Source organism: Crinia signifera, chromosome 2 (assembly GCF_055691185.1).
Source record: "Crinia signifera chromosome 2, ASM5569118v1, whole genome shotgun sequence".
In the NCBI taxonomy this organism is placed as follows: domain Eukaryota; kingdom Metazoa; phylum Chordata; class Amphibia; order Anura; family Myobatrachidae; genus Crinia; species Crinia signifera.
The window spans coordinates 166,647,857-166,667,731 of NC_139218.1; the positions used below are offsets into that span (position 1 = coordinate 166,647,857).

The 19,875-nt window shown below is 43.4% G+C and overlaps 1 protein-coding gene across 3 annotated transcripts in view; it reads left to right on the forward strand.

Moving 5' to 3' along the window:
• DCAF6 (DDB1 and CUL4 associated factor 6) overlaps positions 1 to 19,875 on the forward strand; it is a 345,809-nt gene that overhangs the window by 153,709 nt on the left and 172,225 nt on the right. For all 3 annotated transcript variants that reach the window (XM_083173172.1, XM_083173173.1, XM_083173174.1), the window contains exons 10-11: positions 554 to 673; positions 12,051 to 12,248. In XM_083173172.1, the coding sequence (XP_083029298.1) occupies positions 554 to 673; positions 12,051 to 12,248 (318 nt within the window). The remainder of the gene's footprint in view (positions 1 to 553; positions 674 to 12,050; positions 12,249 to 19,875) is intronic.

The following is a 19,875-nucleotide window of genomic DNA, read 5'->3' on the forward strand; positions in this document are numbered from 1 at the left end:
ACCCTGTTTGATTTCCAATAAGAGGCTATTTTTATTTTTACGGCACTCAATATAAACCATATAAATTTTTGGGATGATGTTTTAATCCCTGGAATTTTAAGAGGGAGCAAGACATATTCGGGTGATTTAGGAATCTCTATATTTGTAATTTGTTTAATTAAGTCAAAAACTAGTGTCCAGGTTTGTTGGATTTGTGGGCATGTCCCAAAGATATGTAATAAATCGCCTTTATGCCCACATCCACGCCAGCATAGGTCATTGGTCCCGCTATATATACGACTTAGTCTACTTGGGGTCAGGTACCACCGGGAATATATCTTAAAAGAGTTTTCTCTATAGCGGACTGACTGGGATACTGATATCAGATTTTTTCTAATCCTCACCCAATCTTCCAGGGCTAGTTGTTTACCAGACTCCATCTCCCATGCCAGTTCCTGTGGGAGGCGCTCCTGTTTACTATAATTTAATAATATATGGTACACAGATGAGATAATACCCTTAAATGATGCCCTTTTCAAGCACAGTGTTTCACTATCGTGTTACATTTTTCTAGGCGATCCAGTCACAAATGCTTCATTGATGCAGAGAATGTCAGACATGCTTTCAAGATGGTTTGAAGAAGCAAGTGAAGTTGCACAAAGTAGTAGAAGAAGAGGGGCAACTCAAAACAGAGGTGCACTATTTTTATTAGATGTGAGATGGGTTGCTGAACTTAATGTCTGCTTTATATTAGTTTTAATAAATGTATGCTTTTCTGTTATCCAATTAATATGATTATATTTATACCCAAATTCCCTTACAATGCTGCATAAACCTACTGTTGAGTAAGAGCTACAATATGGAATGTGGCACCTAGGGCCAGCCCAATCATTACACAGGTTACGTGGCCACTTACAGTGTCAGTGTGGAGTGCGAAGCCGGGATTCAGCTGTCAGAGGCACACGGCAGACCAGAGAAGCAGGAACAGTGGCATCATGGGAATTGTAGATTATATTTTACTGCTCAAACTTTGAGGAGTTAACGATAAAACTACAAATCCCATGAGGCCATGCTTTGCAATAGCAGGAAGTCTCACAAATGTTATCTTGAACTGTGGAACCGCTCTGGCATGCGTGCAGTTGCAATAAGGTTGCTCTTTAGGAGGGAAACAGCTCTGCAGTTCTCTCCTTCCCCCTACCTGCTCTGTGTTTACCTAAGCAGCAGGGTCAGCAGCTTCAGAAAGAGGACTCCTCCGTGCACAATATGTGCTTCATCACAGACAGGGTAAAGATCCTTATTTGTGTCAATTAGATAAATTAATTTAATTTGCAGCTTATTTTCTGTTAGTATTTATTTCACATACTGCAAACAAACTGTGTATATATATATATATATATATATATATATATATATATATATATATATATATATATATATATATAGAGTAGGAGAATTCCTGGCACTCGCTATATAAATCAGCGACCTGGGTGCCTTGCTGACCCTGTGTAAGCAGGGTAATGTAGAGATGCTGAACGGCTGGCACTCTCAGGATTTTATCAATCATATGAAATTCATTCAAAGAAGATACCGACACAAGGGTATGGTGTCAACGTTTCGGGCCGTGTGCCCTTTATCAAGACATATAGGTGAATAAAAAGGTACTTACATTTATAGTGAAACACGCAAACAGCAACTCGTGTGCAACCATCACCTGTTCAAACGGCTGTCGGGGAACTGATGACGTTGGGGTGTCAGCAGGGTGAAGCCGTGTGGGGGCGGGTGCCGATCCGTGTAACGGGTAACCATGGTGACCCAATAACAAAGGGAGAGTCAAGTGAGTAGTGGAATATTCAATGGTGCGCACGTAATGCAGTCTAAATAAACTGCGTCAAACTTAATTGTAGAAGGGGCATTGAACAGATGACGTTTACATAGCTGGTTGTACAGTAAGGCAAATAAAGCAAAAGCGGATGAAGTACATGACTGAACAATCTGACGTAAAAAATACAGGCAAAGAGAGTCCAGCGCGTATGACCAAAGTCAGCAGACCGTAAACCAATGTCTATGCATGGTGCTATATCCGTGTCAAACAGAGCGCTAAGTCGACCAGCTGTGTCACTCTTTGGCTGTGAGTGGTTTCACAGCCTGTCGACAGCTCGTATGGGAGACCTGAGTATGCGAGTCCGGCGTGTCAGTCCAATTTCAGTGAGCAATAACCATACAACTGTTTAACTGAGCGGCGTTGCGTCTGTGTCGAACAGGGTCCCATGTTGACAGGATGTTTCTCCTTTTGACTCACGGAAGATGAATAGTCAGTAGATGGCTGTAAATTCATAGGAAACAGGACATAGGTTGTAATTCGTTTAAGCCGTGAGGCTTGACAGTTCCAAGTTTATGTATCCAGCGTGCCTCTAGTCTGAGGAGCAACCTGCCTCTGTCACCTCCTCGGGCGTTAGGTGGAACACAATCAATCATTTTGTAGCGAAGGCTGGGTATAGTGTGTTTATGTTCTTTCCAATGCCTTGCCACAGGCTGATCCGAACCTTTGCTACTGAGTGCCGCTTTGATGTTAGATTTGTGGAGCGCAATGCGCTCTTTAAACTGTCTAATCGTTTTAACGACATACAATAGTCCACAGGGGCATTTTATATAGTAGACCACGTACTGGCTACTGCAGGTCAGTGGGTACCGTATTTGTAATTTGACTCCAGTTCTGGGGTGTTGAAAGATATCTCCAATCTCCAATGCGCTACAAGTTACACATTTTAAACATCTGTAGTTCCCGTTTTTGCGTACTAGGAAGGTTTGTACACTATTGTCTTTCACAGTAGAAACATCGTTATGTACAATAATGTCTTTTATGTTTTTGCTTCTTTTGAAGGCTGGCATTATTCTGTTGTTTCGTAGAGCTGGGAGATTAGTGTCCATAGTGATAATGGGCCAGATTTTTTTGGCTTCTGAGATCAATTGTTTGCTGTAGGTGCTGAAGCACTGCGTCCACACCATGCAATCTTTTGTGGACTGTTTTTCTTTGGGCTTCAATAATGTTTCTCTGTCCAGAGTCATTACTTTGTCTTTTGTTTTAGACAGCAGTTGTTTAGGGTAGCCTCTGTTCTGAAATTTGTGCGTCATGAGCGCAATTTCTTTAATGGTATCCTCAGTGGACGTACAGAAATGATTGATTGTGTTCCACCTAACGCCCGAGGAGGTGACAGAGGCAGGTTGCTCCTCAGACTAGAGGCACGCTGGATACATAAACTTGGAACTGTCAAGCCTCACGGCTTAAACGAATTACAACCTATGTCCTGTTTCCTATGAATTTACAGCCATCTACTGACTATTCATCTTCCGTGAGTCAAAAGGAGAAACATCCTGTCAACATGGGACCCTGTTCGACACAGACGCAACGCCGCTCAGTTAAACAGTTGTATGGTTATTGCTCACTGAAATTGGACTGACACGCCGGACTCGCATACTCAGGTCTCCCATACGAGCTGTCGACAGGCTGTGAAACCACTCACAGCCAAAGAGTGACACAGCTGGTCGACTTAGCGCTCTGTTTGACACGGATATAGCACCATGCATAGACATTGGTTTACGGTCTGCTGACTTTGGTCATACGCGCTGGACTCTCTTTGCCTGTATTTTTTACGTCAGATTGTTCAGTCATGTACTTCATCCGCTTTTGCTTTATTTGCCTTACTGTACAACCAGCTATGTAAACGTCATCTGTTCAATGCCCCTTCTACAATTAAGTTTGACGCAGTTTATTTAGACTGCATTACGTGCGCACCATTGAATATTCCACTACTCACTTGACTCTCCCTTTGTTATTGGGTCACCATGGTTACCCGTTACACGGATCGGCACCCGCCCCCACACGGCTTCACCCTGCTGACACCCCAACGTCATCAGTTCCCCGACAGCCGTTTGAACAGGTGATGGTTGCACACGAGTTGCTGTTTGCGTGTTTCACTATAAATGTAAGTACCTTTTTATTCACCTATATGTCTTGATAAAGGGCACACGGCCCGAAACGTTGACACCATACCCTTGTGTCGGTATCTTCTTTGAATGAATTTCATATGATTGATAAAATCCTGAGAGTGCCAGCCGTTCAGCATCTCTACATTACCCTGCTTACACAGGGTCAGCAAGGCACCCAGGTCGCTGATTTATATAGCGAGTGCCAGGAATTCTCCTACTCTGCATTTTCCTCTGTGACCAGCGTCCCTGGACACCAAGAAACACCGAGGCACCGCATCCTTCGTCTACCCCAAGACAGCACACGTTGTTCGTCCACCTCACCACCGATCACCTTCACCACTACACACCGCACTGAGATTGGACATGACCAGCGACAATAGCATCCCTGGATTTAAAGATATTCAACTACAAATTGGTGAAGCCCTAGTCTTGACAGACTCTGATGCAGACACCATTCTGTTCAAAGAAAGATTCACAGATAAGGATGATCTACCTCCAACTGAACATCTGGTCAATCTACTTACCCGCCTGAAAAAACGTGAAATTGACTTTTTCCTACACGGTGTAACTCTGTCGGATTATTTTAGGGAGAAAAAAATCCCAAGAGGATTCCGGATTAAAAATGTTCCTACGATTGGCAGGCATAACCCTGACTTCTGTAAAAGATGGACCTCAGTACTGAACAAATGTTCATATGATTTAATTCTTTTAGTAATTGAGGAGTCCAAACGGGAACTTAACAACACTAAAGAAAAAATTGCCGAATTTGAGAACACCTACCTACCCACTATTAAAGCTGACAAAAGCCAAGATTGGCTGTCGCAGCTAAGTACACAGATCACCAAATACAGACAAGAGTTGACTCAGTTCAAAAAAACCAAACTAGAGACTGTAAATAAAGACTATTCAGAATTCAAGGTCTACAGCTGGGTATACGGCAGAGGACAGACGCATGAGCGATCCACCCGTCCCAGACGCAGATACAAACCTAAATTTGATACCGATAATTCCAGCGACAAATCCTCCAGTGATACAGACCGTTCAAAAAACTACGGAGGTGCAAGGGCCAAGAAACCTCCACTTGGGGTCAGCACAAGAGCCAGAGGAGGCCCATTAGAAGAGGGTTTACCCGTCGGGGCGGCCAAAACTTCAGGAACTTCCAAAAAGAAAGCAGGGAAGAGATGATAGTGTTTAACCTGTCAAATCGGATCCTGACTCCCTCTGAATTGACTGTTCTTAACAAAGGACTCTCATTTGTCCCCACCCGCAACCCGGACCCCTTTGATGATCAGATTGATCTTTATCGCTTTGGACGTAAACTGAGGTTAAAAGAATACTTTGGTTGTGAAATCACTACCCCTAAACTGAACCCTACACTGCAGAAGAAAAGTAACTTTGACCCAGTGTCCTACAATCCTGCCATCAAGAGTTTTACAAACTGCATGCAGCAACAAATACAAATCCTGCAAGCTGCACCGGCTGAAAAACAGAAAAATCTGACTATGGCTGAAAATCAAGCCTTACAGAATCTGAGTAAATACACGGACATAGTTATCCGCAGCGCGGACAAGGGGGGTGGCATTGTGGTCCAAAACACCACGGATTACAAAAATGAAATATACCGCCAACTGTCAGATGGACAGACTTACCGCGAATTACCAAAGGACCCTACACCCACTTTCAAGCGACAATTTGACACATTTCTTACAGAGGCTGTCAGTAACAACTTGATCCCAGACTCTATTAAAACCGCCTTGACAGTAGACTTCCCCAAAGTCCCGCTGATCTATACCCTACCCAAACTGCACAAGAATGCTACGAACCCCCCCGGACGCCCGATTATAGCCGCAAGAGACTCCCTTTATTACACCTCGTCGCAATTCTTGGACATGTTTTTGCAGCCTATAGTGCAAAAACAGAGTACCTACCTCAAAGATACTAATTCTTTATTATTGTGTTTGCAAGAAATTTCACCTTTACCTGCACGCAGTTTACTCTGCACCATTGACGTGGTATCGCTATATACTAGCATACCCCACCAGAGAGGGATCAGCGCAGTACAGCGGGCTGTTGAGGGGAGCGGTCTGTACAAAGGCCCAGATAGCAGCTTCTTCATGGAACTTCTTGATATGACTTTATCAAACAACTACTTTATGTTTGACAATAAATTCTTCATCCAACAATCGGGGGTCGCGATGGGATCCTGTGTGGCCCCGAGTGTTGCCAACGTGTTCATGCACGACATAGAAAGAGACCTATTCTTCACGGATCCCAATATCTCATCAAAAATCACCACATTTGTCCGCTATATAGACGATATTTTCGTTATTTATAATGACACTCAAGAGTCTTTTGCAGAACTTATGGCAAAAATTAATACCAGTGATCCTGACATCAAATTTACTAGCAACTCCAGCTACGAAGAGATCAACTTCTTGGATGTGTTGATTCAACAAACTAATGACTTTCGCCTAACCACCAAAGTCTATCACAAACCTACTGATAGAAATACACTGCTGTCTGCCAACAGCTTTCATCCACCAGCCTCCAAATGGGCTTTACCATATTCGCAATTTCTGCGGGCGAGACGCATCTGTACGTCCACTGAGGATACCATTAAAGAAATTGCGCTCATGACGCACAAATTTCAGAACAGAGGCTACCCTAAACAACTGCTGTCTAAAACAAAAGACAAAGTAATGACTCTGGACAGAGAAACATTATTGAAGCCCAAAGAAAAACAGTCCACAAAAGATTGCATGGTGTGGACGCAGTGCTTCAGCACCTACAGCAAACAATTGATCTCAGAAGCCAAAAAAATCTGGCCCATTATCACTATGGACACTAATCTCCCAGCTCTACGAAACAACAGAATAATGCCAGCCTTCAAAAGAAGCAAAAACATAAAAGACATTATTGTACATAACGATGTTTCTACTGTGAAAGACAATAGTGTACAAACCTTCCTAGTACGCAAAAACGGGAACTACAGATGTTTAAAATGTGTAACTTGTAGCGCATTGGAGATTGGAGATATCTTTCAACACCCCAGAACTGGAGTCAAATTACAAATACGGTACCCACTGACCTGCAGTAGCCAGTACGTGGTCTACTATATAAAATGCCCCTGTGGACTATTGTATGTCGGTAAAACGATTAGACAGTTTAAAGAGCGCATTGCGCTCCACAAATCTAACATCAAAGCGGCACTCAGTAGCAAAGGTTCGGATCAGCCTGTGGCAAGGCATTGGAAAGAACATAAACACACTATACCCAGCCTTCGCTACAAAATGATTGATTGTGTTCCACCTAACGCCCGAGGAGGTGACAGAGGCAGGTTGCTCCTCAGACTAGAGGCACGCTGGATACATAAACTTGGAACTGTCAAGCCTCACGGCTTAAACGAATTACAACCTATGTCCTGTTTCCTATGAATTTACAGCCATCTACTGACTATTCATCTTCCGTGAGTCAAAAGGAGAAACATCCTGTCAACATGGGACCCTGTTCGACACAGACGCAACGCCGCTCAGTTAAACAGTTGTATGGTTATTGCTCACTGAAATTGGACTGACACGCCGGACTCGCATACTCAGGTCTCCCATACGAGCTGTCGACAGGCTGTGAAACCACTCACAGCCAAAGAGTGACACAGCTGGTCGACTTAGCGCTCTGTTTGACACGGATATAGCACCATGCATAGACATTGGTTTACGGTCTGCTGACTTTGGTCATACGCGCTGGACTCTCTTTGCCTGTATTTTTTACGTCAGATTGTTCAGTCATGTACTTCATCCGCTTTTGCTTTATTTGCCTTACTGTACAACCAGCTATGTAAACGTCATCTGTTCAATGCCCCTTCTACAATTAAGTTTGACGCAGTTTATTTAGACTGCATTACGTGCGCACCATTGAATATTCCACTACTCACTTGACTCTCCCTTTGTTATTGGGTCACCATGGTTACCCGTTACACGGATCGGCACCCGCCCCCACACGGCTTCACCCTGCTGACACCCCAACGTCATCAGTTCCCCGACAGCCGTTTGAACAGGTGATGGTTGCACACGAGTTGCTGTTTGCGTGTTTCACTATAAATGTAAGTACCTTTTTATTCACCTATATGTCTTGATAAAGGGCACACGGCCCGAAACGTTGACACCATACCCTTGTGTCGGTATCTTCTTTGAATGAATTTCATATGATTGATAAAATCCTGAGAGTGCCAGCCGTTCAGCATCTCTATATATATATATATATATATATACACACACACACCGGGTACCCCAATTTGCACACACTAAAACATGGAGCAGCACCTCTGTGAGATCCCATGTTAGATGGGACCGGGAGTTTAGGTATGAAACGAAAGTTTCAGAGGGCGCTTTAAATGAATATACAGTTTTATAAATGTAATATTTAATAAAATTGACCAATGGGCATAACAATTGACTAAAAAATTACAGATAATATTTCAGTAAAACAACATAGTGTGAATTCTTTCTGATGTTAATGATCAGCACTTAAGCGCATGCGGCCCAGCGCGTTTTGTGATTATCATGACTTCATCAGGGGCGATAACAAATCGGTAACACTGTAAATTCTAATATGCCTTAGTAAATCATCTGTTCATAAGGTAATTCAAAAGACAAAGTGATTCATAAGGAAGTAATTCAAAAAAATAGAGAGTACATCACTGGCGATGAATAGGTATGGAAGAGGAGGAGGAGGAGGAGACAATTTATCAAGGACTGGAGTCCTGGTAGAACCCATAATGTATAGATCTCACATGGAGATAAACGTAATGATATATAAAGTGATAGAAAGAATGGTAAAGTAATACATTTGACATACCCTTAGTTGTCAGACGTATAACTGATCACTTTAACTTTAAACGAAAGGGTCCAAATCTGAAGTTCCCAGATTGATCAGTGGAAATCCTAAAGTAAGTTTATTTAAAATAATCCACTGTAGTTTAAATTAGTAGGAGCCACTTTAGGTTAAAAGGTGTCATATAAATTTGGTGGCCTTGCATTAGTGAGTGTTCAGGGTCTTGTGAAAATTCCAAGCAAACATTATTATAAAGTATAGATTACCAGAACATGAAATAAAATATATAAATTAAAATATACAAGTGACATATATTTGGCAGTAAATATATGTAACAATGATTTGGTATCCTGGGCAGTTGGTAACAAAAAAAATAAAAAATAAAATCTCATACTTAATAACTCCTTAGTGGGAGCGGTGTGCACTGTGGGGATCCAAACCCTAGAATGATGATCCTTGCTGCCCTTAACATCTCGGACTTTATTAAAGTTTGTCATTTATCAAATCCTATGTCCGTGTGGTCTCACGTACATAGGTAAGTTTAAAGAGAGAAGAATGGCTGGCCACCGCTCGACTATTAAAGCTGCTCTGAAAAATAAGAGCAACAACCTGCCTGAGCACAGCACTTTTCCGAAATGAATCATCCCTTGACAAGCCTGCGATATCGCATGATCGACCAGGTCGCAAGAGGCGAGGCTGAGTGGATATACTGTCTAGATCACGGGTGTCAAACACAAGGCCCGCGGGCCAAATCCGGCCCTCCAGACCTCGTCATGTGGCCCGCGCGAGGAGATAGCACGTAGGGGCAGTGTGTCTAAAACAGGAGTGCTGCGGGCCGCGTCCACGTCCGCAGCCGACTTACCTGTTCCTCCACTGTCGGCGGCCATGTTCCTGTAGGCACATATGTATGCGGTTACAGAAACATGGCCGCCGGCCTCCACGGCTACGTGGAGGAGGGCCCGGCCGCCTGTTCCCTCTGATGCCCGGCAGTAACAGACACTGGGTGGGGACGTCATGACGATGACGCCGCCCGCCCATGCGTCTGTAGAGAAGTAGGAGAAGTGGCCGCAGCAAGCGGTGAAGAAAAGCTGGAAGCCGCAGCAGCTGCAGGACAGACGGAGAAACAGTAAGTGAGGATGAGGATCACACTCACAATAAAAAAAAAATATATATATCTGCTGTTTCCTGAGGTGTCCCCGTGTATAATAATAATAATAATGCCATGACACCACAAGCTGCTCCTCCTGTATAATCATTTATGTGTCATGGCATTACTTTTATTATATTATACAGGGGGAGCAGTCTGTGATGTCATGGCATTATTATTATACAGGGGGAGCAGCCTGTGGTGTCATGGCATTCATTTTATATTATACAGGGGGAGCAGCCTGTGGTGTCATGGCATTATAATTATACAGGGGGACCTACAGATACAACCGGCCCTTTGAGGGTGACCAAACTGCTGATGCGGCCCCCGATGAATTTGAGTTTGACACCCCTGGTCTAGATTTTATCTCGCCCAGAGGTTTAAATGAATTATGTATTTGTTATTTTTATGCATACTTTATGTTGTACGCATATTTTGTGTTTCTGGTGATTAGTGCACTAGGTGGGACAGAGTTGTCCGATTATGTCACTACCCCCTGATTGGCAGGTGGGAGTGGCCAGAAGCTCCCTCCCTCATGCACCTGTGGTGTTATTTAAGGTCTATGTCTGCACTTATCTGGTTGTATCCTGACGATAGTGCCAATAAACGAGCACTGAAACGTTGACAATTTTGACACTGTACTGTCGTTCTTGAAGTTGCCTGTGACCTGAGTGACGGTATACCTTCTTTTCTACAAGCTGTAAAGGCAAAGGGACAAGTTTATCTTTGACACAGCATGGAGTGCCGGTCCATCCTCTAAAACTATATATATATATATATATATATATATATATATATGTATGTTTAGAGCACTGTGCCTTACACTCTGCTTTATATACGGCACCCCAGCAGTTACCTCTAGGTGAGGGTGCAGGTCTTGTGTAATATATATATAGAGAGAGAGAGAGAGAGAGAGAGAGAGAGAGAGAGAGAGAGAGAGAGAGAGAGAAGATAGGGAGAGCACTCACCAATTCGCAGCCAAGTCCATTAAGATTTACTTACAACTTTATTCTCACATAAAAAAGAATCAGGCGTCAACGTTTCGGACCTTTGTCAAGACATCAGGCCATATGTAACAAGAGATCCTACTCCATCAGAAACCTGCTCACCTGCACCTCCTCCCGGTGCATGTGAGCAGCGCCTGTACCGGCCCTGGCTGTGTTCCCCTTCAGCTTTCCCTGGCAGTGTCTCCTTTTCATCACTGATGAAAAGGAGACACTGAGCAATATGATTGCTGAGCAATATATTGCCAGCAATCATATTGCTCCCTGTGTACACACCTTAACACATCCAGCCTACCGGCAGTCTGCATCCCATTGGCCAGCTTTATACCTGTTGTTGAGATGTACTGTAAATACTATCACATTCCAAAGTTGTGAAATCTCTTGAGGAAAAATTTTACTAAACTAACTAAACATCCAACAAACGGACCCCTTTTTGCATACATACTGTATGTTTTATTCAGAAACCTGATTTCTTTAATGGTGAAGAAGGTGTATGTTGATCCCCCTACTGCTGTTTTAAAGAGTACATGGAAATCAGAAAGTAACAGAAGCTAACTGTTCCATATAGGATACAGGATACAAAAATAATAATAATGCAGTATCTGTTGTGGTTCCCAAAACCGGATGCGGTCAATATGCCAGCGGCCAGAAATACCAACGCCAGAATCCCGACCGCCACAATGCCGGCACATTGTCCTTCTATGGGTGTCCACAACACCCGTAGAGGGAGAATAAAATAGTGTGCCGAGCGTAGCGAGGCACCGGGCCCGCTCCGTGGCCCACGCCCCCCCTTGTCGGCATTGCGGCGGTCGGGATTCCGGCGTCGGTATTTCGACCACCGGGATTCCGACCACCGGCATATCATACCGGACCGCCCAAAACATTACGCCCACTATATCAAGCATATGATACAGGCCTCTTTATGAAGCAAAAATGCAAAATTGCTTTTCAGAGCAAGCTTTAATAGTGCAGTAGTAGCTTGCATTTTTATATGTGTTTAGTATATTAAATATCAAAAGTAAAATCCATAAACTTAATGTAAAAAGTAAAGTTCTGGTAAAATTATATTTAAATGATAGTAAACATTTCTTTTTACAATACAGGGGGATCACAGATGGGTACATCAACTGTAGCTACTGCAAACCCCACAGAATCACAGGCACCTGATGTTACAGCTCACTCTGATCATGAATTATGTCCACCCGCTTCTGAGGGCGGAGAAAGTCAGCCATCTGTGTCCCCTGCTGAGACTACGAATGTGCAATCATCTGCTTCATCAGACAAAGCCAGTTGTCCTTCAGGTAAGGTTATTTGACATTTTGAAGTCATATACATACATATAAATATCTTCAAAGTAATCTAACTGAGAACAATAAAAGTAATTTAATATTTTGAAAACTAGTTTGGAGGTTCTCCTGCTTACCTGCTTTTATACTCTCTTGTCTGGGAGAGATGCAGCTGACTGATAGTGGTGGTGGGGCTCAGTGATGCTCCTCATTATGCCCCATCACCTCAAATGGAATCCCACAAATCAAGAGGTGGCAAAGCCGATGCAACATTATTTTCATAGAAACTCTTCATATATATATCTTCGGTATAACACACCGACAGTCGGGATTTTGTCAGTCATTAGCCTGACATCAGAATCCCGACTGCCGGGACTCAGACATCGGGGCGAGCGCAACGAAGCGTCATGCTGCGGGCACAGTGGCTCTCTACACTTGCCACCGATTTTATTCTCCCTCTATGGGGGTCGTGGACCCCCACAATGGAGAATAGCCGCTGCCTGTCTGTCGGGGTTTTAACAGTCGGGATTTCTACGTCGGTGTATTGACTGTCGGAATCCCGAATGCCGGTCAGTCATCCGGCACCAGTTGTCCTGACTACAAAATACCAAGCAGGCAAAGCTTTGCCTCATACTTGTCTACTCTACTGGAAGGTGTAAGAGTAGGCACCCCTAAGAGTAGGCACCCCTTCAGCATCCTGCCCATTTGATTACAAAGTGGGCACAATGGGGAGTATAATGCGCAACTCATGAGTAAACGGAGAGAGTAGCAGGGCCAATATGAAGGGGTGCCGGATGACTGTCCAGCAGTCGGGATTCTGATAGTCATTACAACAAGGTCGGAATCCCTACTGTTAAAACCCCGACAGACGGGCAGCGGCTATTTTCCCTCGTGGGGGTCCTCGACCCCCATAGAGGAAGAAGAAGAAAATAGGTGGCCACAGTGTGGCGAGAGCAGCGAGCCTGCAAGGGGCATACAGACATACAGTACTGTAGTACATAAATAACAGGATTACAAGAGCATAATGGCAATACTTATAGCAGTCTCATAGAGCGCTGCAACTACTGAATAATCAATTAACATAGTACAAACTAGCTGAATATTGCAGCCACAAAATACCAGAGTGGGCACCAAAGCTAATAATAACCAGAGGCAAGGAAAATATGGTATGATATTACCGTAAAGCACTAAGATCACCTATTAATGAGTACATTAATGCCAGAATGTTCATTTAGACCCCCAGGAATATCGGTAGCACGTCTCATTATCCACCTCGCTTCACACTGTATGAGTTTAGACCCTCCTGAAGTGAAGGGGGTATGTGGTCAATCATTCTGTATTTAAGCATAGCAATGCTGTAACCAGCTGCATGAAAATGCATTGCCACCGGCTGATCGCTAGTGCCTTTCTCAAATGCCTTCTTTATGGCAGAACGGTGTGCTGCCAATCTTTCTTTAAAGGCACGCTCCGTTTTGCCAATGTAACTCAGGCCACGAGGGCACAAAATTTGATAAACAGTAAATTTTGTGTTGCATGTGAGCGTGTGGTTAATGATAAATGTTTTTCCCGTATGCGGATGATAACATTTATTACCTGGGATTAAGAAATGACAAGTGGTGCAAGTACATCTCACACAACCCAAAGGTTTAGAGTCACTGTACTCAAAGTTTCAACCGAACAATTAGATTTAACCAGTATGTCACGGAAGTTTCAGCCACGTTTGTAACAGGTCAATAATTTGGTGTTTTTGAAAGGTAAATCTGGGTCTGTCTGGATGATAGGCCACAAATTTTTGGAGACATTGTTAATATACGGGCTGGCTTGATGATAGGTGGTAACCCAGGGTAGAAAGGCCTACCTGGTGTCAATTCTCTATTTTTTTTCTCTAATAGCAAATCTCTTTCCATATTAGATACCCTAGTTTTGGCATCTGCCAAAATCTGTGGGTCATACCCACGTTCCTTAAATTTAGTGACCATATGATTAATTTGCCTTTCAGCAACACTCGGATCTGTCTTTATACGTGTTACACGCATCAATTGGGAGTGAGGTAAACTGCGAATTGCTGGCCTGGGGTGACAACTGGAAAAATGAAGAATATTATTCCTGTCTGTGGGCTTACTAAATAGGGTAGTGGCCAACAAGCCCTCTTGGTTAATTATGGTGACATCCAAAAAATTGATCCGGCAGTGCTGACTGAACTAATGATTTTAACAGGACTGTCCCCCATGTTATGGGATTCTACATGGGACAGCAACTCTTCCACAGGATCCCTCCAAATCAGCAGGAGGTCGTTTATATAACACTGAAGCCCCCATCGCACAGCCAGTTGTCTAAAGGAAGAACTTTTTACCATACAGGAAAAAGTTCGTTTTCAGCACTAATTCCAAAAGTTCTATAAGCAAGTTGACATTAGGGCCCTCATAGTCATCATTTGTGATGCTGCTTTCAGACCGCATAACTGGCTTTGACCCTGTATTTGGAAACGTTTCCAAAAACGGGTCTGCCAGATAAAACCCCTTTCACACCGCAGCACTTAAACGGTATATTACCGTTTAAGTGCCGATTTTTTGACACTGGCAGACCCGTTTTTGGAAACTTTCCAAATACAGGGTCAAAGCCTTCAGTGCAGCCTTCAGCCCTCCCCTCCGTGCAGCTCCCCCCCCCTCGCGAGTGTCGACCGAGAGCATGTCGACGCCCCCACCCCACCCACCCACCCCCGCGTGTCGGCGCCCCCCCCCCCCCCCCGTGTCGACTTACCCCATGCCGGTACCTCCGTTGTGGATCCCGGCACTGCAGCTCAATATGCTCGGAAAGCACTTATGAAAAAAGTGTCTTCCAGAAAATGGCTGCCCCATAGGAAACCCTGTTTAAAAAAACTGTCTTTCGTATGGGGGCAGCCATTTTCTGAAAGACACTTTTTTCATAAGTGCTTTCCGAGCATACTGAGCTGCAGTGCCGGGAACCACAACGGAGATACCGGCATGGTTTCGGGGGGGGGGGCGCCGACACGTGGGGGGGGGTCGACACGTGCGCGGGGGCGTCGACACGCGCGCGGGGGTGTCGACACGCGCGGGGGGGGCTCCAGTGCTGTGAATACTTAATGAGCGCTCATTAAGTATTCACTGTGCTGCATTTAGGACCCAGCTCATTGGCTGGGTCCTAAATACCGTTTCAGAACCGATTTTGAGCCTAAAATACCGGTTCTGAAACGGGTAGGACCCTGCATTTTAACCGGTTAGAAAAAACTTTTTTTCTAACCGGTTAAGTGGTCCTGCACCTTTCAGACCGCACACATTACCGTTTTAAAACGGTAAAAAAACGGCAATATACCGTTTTTAAAGTGCGGTCTGAAAGGGGCATTATTGAGAAAATGTCTCATGGTCGTCATCCCCTGCTCATGGGGTATGACGGTATATACAGTAGGCTACAGACATCAAACGTGCAGAGCCAAATTTCACCCTCAAACTTAAGTAGCTGACCCAATTTTTTCAAAAGGGACGTAGTGTCCATAAGATACCAGGGGTGTTGTCTCAAATAGGGTTTTACTGCACAATCAATATAGATAGAGGTGGGTTGAAGAAGAGAACCCCTAGCACTAATGATAGGTCTCCCTGGAGGATCCACCAAGGACTTGTGGACCTTGGGGATTGTATAGAATAAAGGGACCAAGGGGAATGCTGGTAACAAAGCCTCTTTAACAGTTTCATGTAGAAGTCCCGCATCCACAGCTCTCTGTAGCACATTACTTAGTTCCATCATGAATTCTTTAGAGGGTTCCGATGGTAACAATCGATAGGTAGCAGTATCATTAAGGTGAACCATCACCTGAGCCTCATATTTGTCCAGATCTTGCAGAACCAAGGCACCGCCTTTATCGGCTGATCTAAATACCAAAGAGCGGTCATTGGACAATCCTTCCAGTGCCAATCTTTTAATTCGGGAACAGTTGTTGCGAGGGCTTTTAAACTTTGGGACCCCCATTTCCACCTCATTCAACATCCTCAAATAAGTTTTGATGGATGCATTAAAGGACTGAGGGTCAAAGACCGATTTGGGCTGGATTTTTTGTAATGGAGCCAGTAATATGACAGTTTATACTGAAAGGCAAATGATGATACAGTATGGTCACTAAATTTATGGAACATGGGTATGACCCACAGATTTTGGCAGATGTAAAAACTAGGGTATCTAATATGGAAAGATATTTGCTATTAGAGAAAAAAATCGAGAATTTACACACAGTATATTGTTGGTGTGGGGACATGTACATGGATCCCATTGTTAAGTAGCTACCAGCCCCCAGGAGAGCTTCACTAACTCCTCCAAGCCTGATCCAATGTGATCAGGGGAGATGCAGAGCAGGCTCTGGACTCCTTAGGAAGTAAGGAAGAAGACACCAAGCAGGAGACGTAGGGGGAAATTTACTAAGATGGGAGTTCTATTTCACATGGGATGTTGCTATGGGCAACCTATCATAATCTACTTATTTATTTAGCACATTCTTGATGATATTAGATAGTATCTGATTGGTCGCCCATAGCAACATCCCATCTGAAATAAAACTCCCATATAAGGAAATTTCCCCCGTAGAACTCAGAAGCCAGGGCTTTGGAGCCTGAGCTGAGTGATAGAGATGCTATTCACCTCTGAGGAAGAGGAGCCTTTCCAGGTACAGAGACAGTTGGGTCTGTGCTCTGTTCTTCTCCCCCATTTAAAAAGGCCCATCACTGCTTCTTTGATCATAATGCTCAGGATTTTTTATATGATTATGTTTGTAAATAGTATTAGTGCTGCAAACTGAAATTAAGCTGGAGTACACACTGTGCAAAGTGTACCCAGTGCAACACTGCCACCAACTTGCCCTGAAATTGTCAAGAATGCTACCACGTCGAGGCTGCCAGTGCTTCAGCAAGTGTGTATGTACTTGCTGATGCTGGGATGACGAAGCACTAGCAGCCTCAATGTGGTGGCATGGGGGGGACCTCTTTGGTCAGTCCCGGACCCCACAATTTCAAATGGCAGCCCTGTATATAGGCATCAGTCAATAGTCATATGCTGACATACAGATGTAAAAAAAAGATAAAAATACAGTTTATTTTATTCAAATACATGATAATGACAAAACCATGTAATTCATAGTGATTAGACATTTTTTAAGTTCAAATTTCAAATAAAGTCTATACAGATGCTCATTATGGATAGCCTTGTTCTACATGCAGTGTGTGCAATGGAGTTGAATCTGACAAACTAATGAATGGCTCAAACCTATACAGCTTCTTGCGGAGCCAGTTGAACACAGCTCTCATACCACAGAGTAGAATTTTCTAACTTTCTAACTAGTTGGCTTTACAACCACATCTCAGAATCAATATTTCTTATAGATAAAATCATGTGCATGATCATTTATTTTCACACATTAACCTCCAGTCAGGACAGTGAGACAGACATACAGAGTTGTATTCTTTCTACCAATTATTATATGTGTGTGCTGCTTAGCCGTTGTGGTAAATCTTATGGGCAATACACTGGGATATTTCTGTTTAATTTCTAAGCGAATTGGCTAAATTGCTTAGAATTTGAAGCACAAATCGCTCAATTTGTATGTCCCATAACGATATGCGGCTCGGCCTGTCCCTATCCCCTGACTAGATTTATATTGCATGCAGTATAAATCCCACGCGTCGCCGGGAGTCCTACACCCACACAATGATTTGTACTTAATTTCTAAGAGATCTATTCAGGTAAATATGGCTTTGTGTGTAAGCCCCATCAGTGTGTATGGGAGATCTAGACTGTGGGAAATCTTCCACACTAAATTGCTCAGAACACATCTCTTACTCAAACCTCCCTGTGTGTATGCCCTATTACACTGTGACATTTCTCTATTTAACAGACCTTTCTTGCGGTATTTGGTAAGATGGCTTTGACCAGCAAAGGCTTGTACAAATATTTGACCCTTAGCGGGTTTTCTATAGTGTTGTTAAATGTAAATTAAATTAATGGATTGTATAGCTAACTGAGGAAGTTTTTGATCACATTTTTAAAGATTACCATATAAGCTGTTGTACATGTGGCCATTGGGATGATATATATTATAACAAATACAGTATATATATGTGGTTATTTATTGTTTACTTTAATGTCCCATTCACACAAAATGATAAGCTAAAGGAGCAAGATCATTAACTATATCGCCGGAGCTCCCGGGTGAATGATGTAGTGCATACACACTGAATGATAGCTTTCAGTGATGTCACCAGGCCCCTGCTCCTAACATTATTATTATTATAATTTTATTTATAAGGCGCCACAAGTGTTTTGCAGCGCCGTACAAAGGAACAATACAGGGAAACAAAACTTGGCATAACATTGAATAAATACAGTACAAATAAAGAGTGCCACAGATCAATACACATTACAGCTTGGATCTAAGTAGTGTGGACTCAATCAACATACAACTAGAGGCTTGAGGCCAATGATGGAGAGGAGTATGCAGACGAAGATGGTCACTGAGTGTTGGAGTAAAGGAGAGCTGTGAGTGAAATGTGAAGAGAAGTGGGCTTTGACAACAGGAGGGAAGAGGGCCCTACTCGGAGGAGCTTACAATCTAGTAGGAAGGGGAGACAGACAGATTACAAGAGGTGCAAGCGAGGGGGTGGTGGTTAGATAGCAGGATGTAAACAGGAAACAGGCAAGGGGTCGGAGAACCAGCTAACATGCAGCATTGATGATATAGTCATGATTGAGCTGCATGTACAGATTAGGGGCACTTACCGCACATTGTTAACGATATTGAGCGTGCACACTAAGCGCTATTAAAACCCATATCGCTTAGAAGGGCCAAAATGAGCTACGTATATCGCTTGTAATATTGCTAAGTGTGTACGGAGTTTAACAGCAAGGGTATATTTTATTAAAGGCCTTTTATACTTTCAGCTGTGGTTTTTATAGTTTGTTTTTTTATAAATGCATGTGTGTTATTTTAAGTGAGTGCCTTTTTATGAGGCGAGTTACCATAGTAACATTTATTTACACTGTAAGAGGGAGTCGCTCTGAGCGTGCTGCCTGGCCTTTAAGGTCTGTATCACTTCTGCTGTGCTATTGGAGGCTTTTCTGGAAGTTGAAGCTGGATGGACTGAGGGCAGACATAGGCTGAGTTTGTTTTTGCCTGAGTGCTTGCCCAGCCTGGACTGCGATGACGTCATATTGGTCACCGGAAGTGCAAGCTGTCTAGTGAGGCGGCAGGAACAATGTGTGACTGATATTTGTTTGTCCTGATGAATGGGGTGGTTTCACATTCCCTTTTTAATTAATAAATTTGTATTTAACCTGTATTGATTTATACAATAGACACTATTTTAGATGAGATTCTTCATTGGGGACAATTGTCAATTCTAAAATATGTCTATATACTGTACTGCCAGTGGTTGCTCAGCAACCCGTTGATAACCATGACCACAAGCATACTGACATGGGCAAACACACCACACAGGACATTTCTGTAAGACTTAGCTGATTAATGGGCGATACCACTTATGGATTCTTATCTAGAGGCTATCCTTCCCCTTTCACTGGGACTAGTTCTAGGCTATATTCCAGCTACTCTCACTATACCACCATATTGACCTTTTTGACCTGA